The 13,426-nt window shown below is 36.5% G+C and overlaps 2 protein-coding genes across 2 annotated transcripts; both read left to right on the forward strand.

The window, feature by feature from the left end:
• The first annotated feature begins 3,556 nt into the window (after nt 1-3,556).
• Nucleotides 3,557-5,046, forward strand: LOC138940410 (uncharacterized). Its single transcript, XM_070309297.1, has 2 exons — nt 3,557-4,055; nt 4,712-5,046. The coding sequence occupies exons 1-2, from the start codon at nt 3,557-3,559 to the stop codon at nt 5,044-5,046; spliced, it is 834 nt and encodes a 277-aa protein (XP_070165398.1).
• Nucleotides 5,047-10,993: 5,947 nt separating this feature from the next.
• LOC138940386 (uncharacterized) lies at nt 10,994-12,315 on the forward strand. The gene is made up of 3 exons (XM_070309253.1): nt 10,994-11,445; nt 11,526-11,608; nt 12,047-12,315. Exons 1-3 carry the CDS (start codon nt 10,994-10,996, stop codon nt 12,313-12,315), a joined length of 804 nt encoding a protein of 267 aa, XP_070165354.1.
• The last annotated feature ends 1,111 nt before the right edge of the window (nt 12,316-13,426 follow it).

Here is a 13,426-nt window from a genome sequence, read left to right on the forward strand (position 1 = left end):
TCTTTCGAGTTATTTATAATTAATTATAAACAAAATTGTTTGTTAGCCGTTATGTGATATAGTAAATGTAAATCGATCGATCTCATTAATATTGTATCATGGATTATATATCTTTATATACCAGCTTCCTTCAGAAAGATAAATCTTACTAGACAGATTTGACGAGAAATCATTTTCAACATAGGAACTTAATTATATTTCTTTTGTGCACGTGTGTTAAATTTAAATAACGTGTGTTAAGAATAATGCAATTATTTAGCAAGTTTACACCTCATATGGAACTGCAAGAGTTAAAGTAAATCAAATCTTTTATTTTTCCTACATTATATATACGCATATATAAAATATATATATTGTTATTTTTTCAAATTAATTTTTATTATACCCTGTTATACAGGGAGTCCGGTAAAGATTGCGCCAACGCTCGTGAGCGGGTAGAGCACAGTAAACTGAATAGAAAAGTCCTTGTAACATTTTTTTCCATAACGCTTAATAAAGGAGATATTATTGAGTAAAGTCTGGTGACGTTGTCTTATGTCAATTTAGCGTCAAACATTGTTCAGATAAGTCCATTTGTGCATAAGAGAAATCATTAAAAATGGAGAACGAAAGGTGCATTTGCGGCATGTAATGCGATATGAATTTCGGAAAGGCGTGAGTGTTGGGATTGCACAAAAAAATATTCAAAGCGTTTATTTGGACCGCGCTCCTGCTCTCCGAACAGTCAAAAAGTGGTTTGGCAGATTTCGAAATGGTGATTTCAACATGGAGGATCAACCCCGCTCTGGACGGCCTTCTGGCATCGATGATGACATTGTGCATGCCTTAGTGGAAAGAAACCCAAGGATTACAACTGAGGATATTGCTGAGAGGCTCAACATCGATAATTCAACCGCTTTTCGTCATTTAAAAAAGCTTGGATACATTTCCAAGCTTGATACGTGGGTACCGCATCTTCTGACTGAAAGGAATAAGCTGCAGGAAAACTGCAGGAGTTGCAATGGGAAATTCTGCAGCACCCGCCATATTCTCCAGATATTGCGCCTTCAGATTTTTATCCGTTCCGGTCTTTGCAGAATAATTTAAATGGCAAGAATCTCAATTTCGAGGAAGCTGTCGAAAACCACCTTACAAACTTTTTTCAAGAAAAACCAAGTTCTTTCTTCAAAAATGGAATCGACAAGCTTATAGATCGTTGGAAAACCATTGTAGAAAAGAATGGAGACTATATAATTGATTAATAAAAGTGTTATCTCTAAAATATAATCTATTGAAGTTTATATTTAAATCGGGCACGAACTTATGCAATCATCCAATATATAATACATCTTGTTTATTGTGGATTAGATAATAGTATTATAAGACAACGCGGGAAAGGAAGATCGGTAAAATATTAATGGCACTTACTCGTTGAAAGTTGTCACTGTATAGTGTCTAAATAGAAATTAGCATGCGATCAACCGCGAACACGTATGACATGCAATTGTGATAAATCACAGTTGACAATATCTTCGTTCATTCGAAAGACTCTTTGCCTCTCTTTACTTTCTTCGAGATTTTTGTAATGCGCTTTCTACGTGCGCTCTTTGATTTTGTTTTACAATCAAGCGACGTGGATAGATTTACAAGTGAGTGTATTAATGAATGGCGAGTAAACGTGGATAGTATTCTAGATAGTATTCGATAAAGATCTGATAGCTCAAACAGTCTGCGTATAACATGTGATTAGTATTGTCTATGTTTAAGCATACGCACCTAAATATCGCGAGTTTACCGATAGATACGAGAGTTTCTCCTCGAATTCTCGTAATTTTAGGGCAGACGTATGTCCGGTGCATCAACTGCTGCTCGCCATATGTTGCCACAGAAGTATGTTAATTCGATGTAGCGACCAGATCTCACGCGCTCTTATTAACGCTTTTGCAACGGTTTTCGCAAAAATTAATTAAATTCGATCGAGGGAATTTTAAGCGCATTTTGCCGGATACTCGTCTACTCGAGTAATCTTCTCGAGCTACAATAACTCGTTTATTCGAGCGCTTTCCCAGCATTATCGGCTTTCCTCCGACATCCTGCCGTGATCGAGTCTCATCTCTCTACTCTAAAAGTCCACGAGTGCGTATAGGGACTTGTGAAAATCTGGGCTTAGAGCCGCGATTAATGTGCCGTACGAGTCGCACGTTTGCGTATAAGGTACCGGGGATGGATGGCATGCGTGCTCCACATCCGTGACACGGTTCTCGCGGCCAGGCAAGTCGGTAATGGTCCATCAGAACGACAACGGCTCGCGTGTTTCCGTGCGGTTCGTTCATAAATTGCGCGATGCCGTCTCGACCCACACAAGGACGAGAGTGTGATGAACCGCTATTCGCATGTCGGTGTTTATCTACGACGCGCACACGACGCGTATCATGTACGTTGCACTGAGAACTAGTTTGTGTGTGCACGCAGGTGAACGATACGCGGCTTCTCTCTCCTCCCCCTTACGAGAGAGATATTGGCGTTGCTGGTGTTGTTCGCTTTGCGAACGCAAACAAAACCAGTTTACGCGCAAAGGACAGAACGCATAGCGTCTATCCTCAGCTTCTTTCGATGGATTCTCAGGTCAATCCTCTCTTTCGCCCGCGAGATCACGCGTACTACAAGGCAGTCATGCACGATCATGCTATCCCACCATCGCTATTCGGGCCCACCGTTCTTAGAGCCGTATATCAAAGACAAAAGTGGGCACCGCCACCGCTCGTTCCTGTCCCTGACCGTCGCCACCCGCCACATCCGCGCGTCATCGTCCCCCTCGCCAGGGGGCCCCTGTATATTTCCCCACGGGAAGGTGGTGGGTCACCGTGCAATAACATCGTGCACATCCCAGTGTCTACTCTAAGGCGGTGATCTACGTATATAAAGTCGTCGGGGCGAGACGCGGGTTTAGAAGCCTCGTATTACTCGTCGATCTACGTGTTGGGATTGACAAGAGTCTAGAAGAGCGCGTCTAGAAGGGCTCTTACGGTATCGACCAGTTAATCGAGAGAAGGGCCGCAAGTTTTTGCCGCGGCGTGAACATCACGTTTCCTTCTCCTCGCGCCTTTGTAGCTTTCGCGGCTTCAGGTCCAGGTGGGTCAATTTATCATTTCCGTTATTCGTGGATCATTGAATGTTGAACTCGATTTGTGCTCGTTCATACGTCGCTCGAAGGCACGCGCATCGACAATTGCATCTTGCCTTAGGTATCATTGGCATTTTAGTTACATCTTGCCGTGTGTCAATATTAAATTTTTTTTCTCATTCATTTTTATAATTATTATAAATAAAAAAAATTATTATTTTATTTATTTATAATAATAATAATGAATTACAAAAAAATAAAATAATTTTTTTATTTACGATAATTAATAAATATTATAAATAATTAAATTTTATTCTACGAATAAAATTTTTTACTTTATTATGCATATTAAATTGTTTATAATCGAATTATATAACCGGTATCAAATATATCCGTAAAATATATTTTATTTCTTTTGCTTAATTGAATTTACGTTTCAGCAGAAGAGTTATCATGAAGATCTTAGTATTGGCATTATTTTGTTTGGGAGTATGTTTGGCAAATCCTTTGGAGAAGAAGGAGAAGATAAGTGTCATAGAGCAGCAGTCTATGACGCCAACGGATCGAGCTAAGTACGAAGAGGAACTTCTTCGTAAGCTCAACTCGAAATGCTCCCAAAACGACATCAGCAGTTGCGTGATGTTGAAGTTGGTGACGTACATGAACAAGTTGTTGAAGAAGGCATCGATCGAGCTTACGGATGACATCGAGATCAGGAAGACGAGCCAAACGTCAGAGGATGCGATCACGTTCGAGTCTGGTAGAAGTAAGGACGATGAGACTCAATTTCTTGATCTCGTCGCAAATAAATTTTACGCCTTCATCAAATCGAGAAGCATCAAATGGAGGATTTTACCCGAGGATGATATTGTTGTGTCCGCGTCGGAGGATGAGGCTGGCTCGTTAAATTTGGGTTTATCCGTCGAACGCGCTGACAAACCTGTTCAAGACGGTAATTATAATTTTGCATTTTTTCACGAATGTTTTTATCACTGTTTTTTTTTTTCAGCTAAAATACGCACATTTAGTATTAAAATCAGATGTTTGATAAACTGCACCAAGCATAATGAATTTTCTTTATTAAAAATTTGTTTATAGACGAGTCATATATTTTCATAGATTTTAAAAATTCGATATAATTAAATATTTCAAATTCTATTCTAAACAAGTAAAATTTTATTCAAAATTTATTTAAAATATTTGTTAAAAGAGTTTTTAAATTTAATTTTTCTAAATTTCTTTTTTTTTTTTCAATTATTCAGAAATTATTAATTATTTGGCTTCCCTGTCAAGAAAAAATTATTCCAGTATGATCGAATAAAAAAATATCACGCTACATACATCGAACACCCTATACACCTTACATATTTAAATGACGTGTTAGCTTTAGTCTGGTTTCGATTTTCGCTGTATTCGCGCGAGTGAAGTTATGTCACCGAATGCATAAACAAATAGCTTTCTCCTTTGGTTCATTCATCCGCTTATCACCGAACTTTATTGCTTTTCGCGTGGAAAGTACAATTATGCATGTCGCGCCACTTCTTTGCCCACCGCTTGGCTAACTCACCGAAAGTGACAACGAAGTTATTTTTGTTTCGCCTTTTACAGGCCGTGGGAAGAAGAACAACATGGGCCCGTTGATTGCTGCGGCTGTCTTGAAGATGGGCCTCATCGCTGGTCTCGCATTCAAAGCGCTCGCTCTTTTGGTCGGCAAGGCTCTTCTTCTATCGAAGATCGCTCTTCTATTAGCTGGTATCATAGGTCTAAAGAAGCTCTTTTCACAAGGAAAACACGTGACCTACGAGGTAGTGGCACATCCTCATCATGATCATGGTCACGGTGATAGCTATTCCAGCGGATGGGGAAGAAGTTTTCACGAACAAACGCCCATCTTGGGACAGTCAAAGGCCCATGAACTGGCTTATTCGGCGCACGTAAAGTAAATAACTTTTATGGTCGACAAAGAACCAGTATCCAAGAATCGTCCGAGATCGACGTTGAGATGAGAAGTATGACGTTCTCGGATCCGTATTCTTGAAAATTTTCCGTAGAATTAGCCTACATAATATTTATTTATATTATCCGTTTTAATCTTCTCTTTCCTTTTTGTCTTTTTTCTTCTTTTTTATCTCTCTCATCTTCTGCGATCGTTATCGTCGCACCCTCTAACTCTCTCTACAGTAATAGCAGATACTACTCTGTTTATTTATTTTTAAATGTCATGCCCGAATTTTTGAACGACGAACAGCACGACGCATGAATACATCAATGACGCACAGCGACGCACATATTTACGGCAACGGCGACGGTCACATGACGTCACATTACGGATTACGGATACATAGGCAGGTAAACAAGGGCATCTCCGATGTGTGAAGGACATGCAATACAAGAGTTTTACCTACTTTCGTGACTCTATTTATAGATAATCGCGGATACTGCGGGACTCTCGTCAGTAGGACATTAGATTACCCACGAGTGCTATTATATTTTTCTCGCTCTTAGTATTTGAATCTGTGATATCTCAAAAATTTAGATCTACAATACATTCACATTACATATTAAATGTGATTATCTTACTTTTGGTTTACAATTTTACATATTTGGCGCTATGACTGTCTAACCGTCTTACGCGTTAAATAGAATTTTTGACAAATTATACTCAGTATCGGATAATTATAAATTAATGTTGAATGTAGAGCTAAATGAACATGAGAATGTACACACACATACACACATACATAGTTACACGCATACACGTACACACACACACACATGTATACTACTTTCTTTATTTTTTTCCAATTACTTTAATCTTTTATATACCGTTTTTTAATTATTTATTTTTTATTTACACTTTTATGATAATATTTATTGAGATTGGGTGGTCTTTATACTTTTAAATCAAAACTATTTTATAAACAAATAGCTTTTGACGTTAAATTGCGTTCGATTTTAAGCAAAATGATGTGACACCAAAGACTTAGAAAACGTTTAAGTTTTTCTGATAAGATTTTTGAAGGTTTATTATGAAGATTGTGTAATTTTATACTGTGATGAATTGTAAAGTATATCTTAAAAGTTTACGCGTAAATAATTAGTAAATAGTAATTTAATTAGTGACTCGATAAAATATAATTATGCAGAAATTTTATTGTCAATTTATTAAAGATCGTTCAGCTTCCGCGTTATTAATTATGAAATAGAACATGCCTTCAACAGAGAGTCTCGTAGCGATCTGCTTGACGTAATGGACGAACGAGTTTATGTACGAACTTATGTAGATAGTTCTTTAACAGAAGGACAGAAAAAAACTCAGACGCACAAAATGTCAAAATGACGAAAAATAGCAATATTATATAAACGCATGTATAACTATGCTTTATTTATATTTATTTTATATGCATTTTATTAATATTGTGTCCGATTAACAAGACTGCAAAATGTATTGTATAATATATACAATATTTTTATATTATTTTTTATATAAACGAATAAATATTTATTATTTTTATAGAACTCTACTTATCTGCCACACTTACAATTATAAAAATATTATAAGCGGATATAACAATTTTTACACTTTTTTATCTTTGTTGTATACGACAAAAATATGATTTTGTATATACACATCCTTATTATATCTGGAATACTTTTAAAAAGAAAATGGAAATGGGATTGGTAATCTCATTCACAAAGAATTATCGAAATAAGATTTTTGACATTAAAGCATCTACGATAATAATAATAATTAATAAGATCTATCGTTTTAAATAAAATTTTTCAGGACGCCTCTTTGTTTCACATTTACTAATCCTACATTTATTAATCCTACCTATAAATAACACGCATTCGTTTTTTCATTTGTCACGACAAAATAAAATGATCATAACTTCTACATTTTTATGCATATAATACAGTAGAATTAATAACAAATAATTGTGATTTATCATTGCAATTCCGTAATGTTCTATTATCCTTAAAACTGCGAAAAGAAATATTCGACATTAAATTAAAGATTGTCCTCTTTTTTAATCGTGAATGATCCATGTCTCAAAACAACTTTCGAGTAAATCAAAATGGATATGCTCAACTACGCATTGACTAAACATAAGTTTCTACGCACAATATAGCTATGAACAGCTATGAACGATACTATTATGTGCGGTAAGCATTTTAATCACGATCCTTAGTTGTGGTCTATTTAAGACACTTTATAGGCCGGATAGGATAAAGCATCATATAGACGTGAGAATAAAAGTTCTCGCGATTTCACATCCAGGCGATTCATTTCGTTAGTTTGCAACAGTAAAATAAAATTGCAAGTGTGCAAAAAACTTAAAATCTAATAATTGAGATATTTAATGTCAATAATTAACGAAGGTTATAAAAAAATAATAGCCATATAATAAAAATAATTTTATTCGTCAATGATTAATTATATGTACGTTTATCAATTTATTATATATATATATATATATATATATATATATATATATATATATATATATATATATATTGTATATATATACAGGGTGTAACAGAGCGCGTATCAGCAGTTTTTTGAGAAAACAACGCATTTTCGTGAAAAATGTTTTATGCAAAAGTTGTAGAGCCCTAAGTGGTGCATTATATTGTATAATAATATTAGTATAACCTTGAATAGAAATTTTTTGAATGAAACCCCCTATTTTTCTCATTACATATTCTTGTAGCTTACCTCGAGAGCTTTCCAAAATACTATAATAAAGTGTTTTTTTCATTAAGTACTTTTTGAGTTATTTTATATTTTAATTTGACATATTTTGATATAAAAAATTAAATATCTCGTAAAATATTTACAATGTATTTTTTTAAACAATTATTTGTTTGTTTTTGCACAATTGATTTGTCTCATTATTCTGTGCATAAAAGTATTACGGTAATCGATTATAGAAAACTGAATATTTTACGAAATATTTTATTCTTCATATCAAAATATGTCAGATTATAAAATATAAAATAACTCAAAAAATACTTAATGAAAAAATACTTTATTATAGTGTTTTGGAACGTTCTCGAGGTAAGCTACAAGAATATATAATGAAATATGGAGAGTCCCATTTAAAAGATTTAAAATGATTTTTATATGACGTTGACGGTGCTATTCAAGATCATACTAATATCATTATATAATACGTCACATAGAACTCTACAACTTTTGCATGAAACATTTTTCACGAAAATGCATTGTTTCGTCAAAAAACTGCTGATACGGGCGCTCTGTTACACCCTGTATACACGTATATAGAGTGTACCTATGCTATTTATATTTAAATGAGAATATAAAATTTTTTGTTTGTTTGAAGAAAAGATGAGCACGCCTACCGGATCCAAAGGAAATTGTCTGAATCACATGATGCACCAAACATTTCTCATTCAAACAAGTCGGCCTCCTTTCCTACGTCCGCTTTCTCCATCCTGATCCGCAAGGATCAGAAAAGAGATATCCGCAAGATAAGAGACACGGTATGGCAGAAAGAGAAAATTATTTATCACGTATCGTTCAGAAAATCGACTTTCGATTTCGAATATACGAGGGATTTGACCCAATTTCTCAATTTAATTTAATTTTATTTTCGAAAAGCGTTCTCATGCACACACGTGTAGCGGAGAAAGAAATTAAAGTTTGGTGTGTCCAAAACCTCGATCGTAAACGGATATCGTTCTGGTATTCGCTAATAAATACGTTTTGAAATCTAGCTTAATTATTATTATTAATACTAACTGTTTTTATTTATAGATTTTAATCGTGTACTATATGTCGCCAAGCAAATAATTAACACTATCGTTATCGGAAAAAGAAGAAAGCAAGTGACGGATCTGGAATTAACCGTTGATTTCTGATATGTGGGTCGATCATTGCCAGTAACCTGGATTCTTGTTTATTTGAAACGCAATTTTATAGGTTGGAGAAATTAACATCGGAACAAATTGGTTGAATTTTATTATGAAAAATCTATTATTGCGTGATTATTGCGATGTCAATTTATTTTATAAATTTTGCTTTTAAAATAGGCTAATAATTTCCTAATTTATAATCTTGAAAATAATGCTAAATTCTAGGTGTGTTAATTTAATAAAGGAGTAAAATTTTACAAAATATTATTCTTATTTTATATATACTTACGATTATCATATTATTTAATTGAATTAATTGCATTGATACCGATTGATACCGATAGTATTTTTTATTTAATATCTATAAAAATGTTTTATCGTTATAATTTAGAAATTTACTACATTAACTTAGAAAGAAAAAATTTTCAGAACTTTTCTAATTTAATTGCTATTTTATCAAATGTTAAATGTACAAAATTAAATATAATGAATTGAATAAAATAAAAATGCCACACCATCTCCTCTTAAGATAGCGTCTAAATGTAAAGATGTAGCATGGTGATGTCGCGATAACACAAATTTGATACGGCTTTTTAAATTCTCAATGCCGATACTATTTATCGAAGATTTTGCAACAAATCTCAATCTCTTATGAATGAATCAAAATACAATGCGAATACGTAATGTATAGTTGTAAATTCTCGCGCTTTAAAGTAAACAGAGCATAGCTTAACGTATGCACCAATTAAGCTATCATGTCACATGTATATATAGACTTGGCAAGTATACATGCGATAGAGCACACGATTGCTATTGCGAGAATTAATTTTAATCTCGAACGTCCTTTGGAGATACGCGAGGGACGATAAGGTTTATACAGTCGATCGTCCGTATGCAATCGAGTCGTCCTGAAGAACGGAAGAATGATTTCGAATCGGCTGTAGTTATACCTACCAGTCGAATAGTGCGAGGGGAAGTGGAACAGAAGAGAAAGGCACGAGATGAACTAGATTTGTGGATTAAATCATCTCTTCTTTTTTCTTCCACACTGTTTCTGCCTCTTTTTCGATCCCTTCGCAAAACCTGCCCCATCCTTTCCCATACATATTCATACATATTCATTTTTCATATTTGCCGGCGTATGTAAGAGATCGATCCGTTTGTTGTCCTGTGTTGTCCATTGACACGATCTACCCGTTGGAATAAAGATCGGCAATAATTTGCTTAGCGACTATTGACGATGGTAGTGCGCAAAATTCCACGTTGCTCGAATATCGTGGATTTTCGCGTGTTTATTTGAGCGAGACGCGCCTTTCCTACGGGGATGTACGCGATCACGATTCGAAATCGGCACGATTCTCTTCCGCTCCACTAAAGCGCGGAAGAAGAGAAAGGATGGCGAACCGGAGCCGGGATGAAAGAGGCGCGGTATCGAATGATCCGGGAGATGATAGTATGTGATCTAGAATGGCATCGAAGATCTCGCTCTAAGCTCGTAAGGATTACGTCTGACCGAACGGGCAAAAGACGGAGGGGAGAAAAGGCGTGAAAAGACGTTGTACGCGTCGATGATGATTGCGGAGCCTCGCTCTCGCAAGCCGACCGCGCCGTAACGCTCTGAAACGCGTCGGAAATAAGAATTAAACGACTCTCGTCGAAGAGACCGACGTCTAGGTGAATGAAAAATTACCGGCTAATGCACAGCAAGAGCAGGGAACGGCAGCCACCGTACCGATATATTCTCCTTGCTTTTTTCTTAGTACAATCACCGACCGTCAAGTAGATCTATATAAATGGCAATCGCAAGCTTTTACACTGCAACACTCGAACCTCCGCCGTAGGTTCCGCAACTTGGCGGTATTACACGCGAGATTCTCTTACCGCGTTTTTCCGTACGGAGGGTTTAACGACGCGAAAGAGAGAGAGAGAGAGAGAGAGAGCAGGACCCTCGGTGGTCTCGACGTCGAGCCCAGACATTTTGTATCGTGACGTTCGTTTCTGGACGAAACGATGCTTCGGTTAGGAATACCGGGAATCGGTCGTCGGCGTCTACACGTCTGTCTGACATTGGTGATCTGCGCGTTGTGGATCGGCGACAAGATCGATGCCGTCGCTGCGGAAAACGTGAAGGACGCGTGGACGGGATTTTCGACAACGTGCGCGACGGATGATTCGAAGAACGCGTCGGTCTCTTGTCACGGAGTGCGAATCGTTCGGAAGATCGTACAGCAGTTACTGGAGAACACAATTAAGGAACGGAACATCGAACTGTTCGACGGCGTATCATTGGTCGAGATACCCGGCTCTCTCCGGAAAGCCAGAGTGTTGAAGGGCTTCGGAGGCCTTGGACCCTTCCTGCAGTTTCTGGAAGGTAGAGAACTTAGAGTCAAGCTGCCGTCTTTATTCCCTCCGAATATGGAGACTGCGTTGAAGGAAAGTTTGCCTTCCGATTTCGAAGGTTGGTAATTTGTTAAATCAAAATACGAATGATGTGTCGTGAGAATGTTGCGAGGATTTTTGAAAATTTATATTTTCTAGTGAGTGGTCGCGGCAGCGGCGGTGGCGGCATCGGCGGCGGTGGTAAGAAAGGCGGTGGCGGAATGATGATAATGGCTCTTATGATGGGTAAGCATTCCTAAACCTGATTAGCATTACATAAACAGATGATTGTGCACACAAAAGCGATTGTTATATATTATTTATATGTCTGCGTATAAAATAATGCACATGTTCAGCTTTATGTAAATTTTGCATATTTTGTTAAAAGATTCCGCATAATGATGATATTGCAATATTTATTATACATAGATACCTTATCTAATTATCGTATTTCGTTTTATATATATATAATTATATTTTGATTAAATGTAATATAAATATATATTCTATTTTTTATATTATTTAATGTGATTCACGAATAATTATGCATATTATTAAAGACACGTTTAATTGTTACATATATCATTATGCAATCGTTATGTCCTCGATATAATGTTTTGTTATGTTTTATTGTAATTTAAATTCCATTAATCTAAAAGATCTACATTTCTCTAATTTACCCAGGTAAGATGATGGCCGCTATGGGCTTCGGCGCGGTTGGTCTTTTGGCCATGAAAGCATTGATGGTTTCGGCCTTGGCCCTGATGCTGTCGTTAATCATAGCCGTGAAAAAATTGGCAAGTAGCGGCGAGGATCACGGTGGTCACCATGTTGTTTACGCGCAAGAAGTTGGCCATCATCATCGCAAGAAGAGATCAATCGATGATCATGATTCTACGCTGTTGCCTTACAGAGGATACGCCAATCTTTACGCTAACTTGCGAACATCTTGATATTTTTGCAGTATAATCGCAGTATCTTAATTGGAAAATTAAATTGGTTCTCGAGCTTCTTAATCTCTCTCCCGTCGCTATTAAAGCTTCGTTCGGATAGACACGACTAGACACACCACGTTGACAGCGGCGCGTTGATATTGCGTTCACATAATTTGCATTTCAGTCACATCATTATCGTTCCTTCATCATCGTCTCTCATTCATTTAGCGCAACGTGCACCTTCTTCAACGTGGCTCTTTCTTATCTTCTTAGCTATAAAACTGTAAACGTTAACCCGCGGTAGGAGAGCTTAATAAGCGCTGGAAATTGATCGACGACGCTACGTGACACGAGATTAGTGACAGTGACATCGACGAAACGACAGTGACGCAGAGACTAATTGACAGGTATATTAGAAAGTGATGTTTAACAAATGTTTGCTCGCGAGAAATACGATAATCGATCTCTATTGGTCTATCAGTTTGACAGGACTCTCAGTTAAATATCACGGAGACGCATAGAAGAAACCAAAGTATGTTGTTGGATCTTTTTTATTTATTTATTTTTTTTACACACGTATTTATTGTTGCGTGCGACACATGTTAATAAAAGCATATGTATTTGAAATATATAAAATATCGTGTTTGCATAATACAATATATAATATTAATGTTTATTACCATCTCGATTTTCGAGCCACGATTATTCATATTTCTCACGATCGTATTATTAATGATATGATAATGAAGTATTATTTTCATATAAGCATAAAATATAATCATAGATCACGAAATCAATTTAAACGGAGGCAGCATGATTTTCGGACGAGCTTGCGTAACGTCATTATTACCAGAAATTAATAAGGCATTTAAAATAATAGGCTTAAAAATGGATACGGTTTGCTGAGTCGGGACAATGTTTCCCGTTTGATCGCACACGGAACATTGGAAAATCGCACGAACGAGGTAACGAATCGAGCCAATGAGGAAAGTGTGTCAGCGACCTGCTGTGTCGCATGTTGCATATTCACCTGCGTATAGATTCGCGTTTACCCAACTCGTTCGTTACAACGATGCAAGCAAGGCTAATAATAGTTGGCGCGGATCTCACTTAAGAGTAGATTAACGAT

The sequence above is a fragment of the Polyergus mexicanus genome, unplaced genomic scaffold (assembly GCF_030449975.1).
Source record: "Polyergus mexicanus isolate NDT 795.1 unplaced genomic scaffold, iyPolMexi1.0 SCAF_16, whole genome shotgun sequence".
NCBI classification, from domain to species: domain Eukaryota; kingdom Metazoa; phylum Arthropoda; class Insecta; order Hymenoptera; family Formicidae; genus Polyergus; species Polyergus mexicanus.

Coding starts and splice junctions, on each gene's coding strand:
- LOC138940410 (XM_070309297.1), top strand. CDS start 3,557: ATGAAGATCTTAGTATTGGCATTATTTTGTTTGGGAGTATGTTTGGCA. Junction 4,056..4,711: donor TGACAAACCTGTTCAAGACG/GTAATTATAATT, acceptor CGCCTTTTACAG/GCCGTGGGAAGAAGAACAAC.
- LOC138940386 (XM_070309253.1), top strand. CDS start 10,994: ATGCTTCGGTTAGGAATACCGGGAATCGGTCGTCGGCGTCTACACGTC. Junction 11,446..11,525: donor CCTTCCGATTTCGAAGGTTG/GTAATTTGTTAA, acceptor TTTTCTAGTGAG/TGGTCGCGGCAGCGGCGGTG. Junction 11,609..12,046: donor GATAATGGCTCTTATGATGG/GTAAGCATTCCT, acceptor TAATTTACCCAG/GTAAGATGATGGCCGCTATG.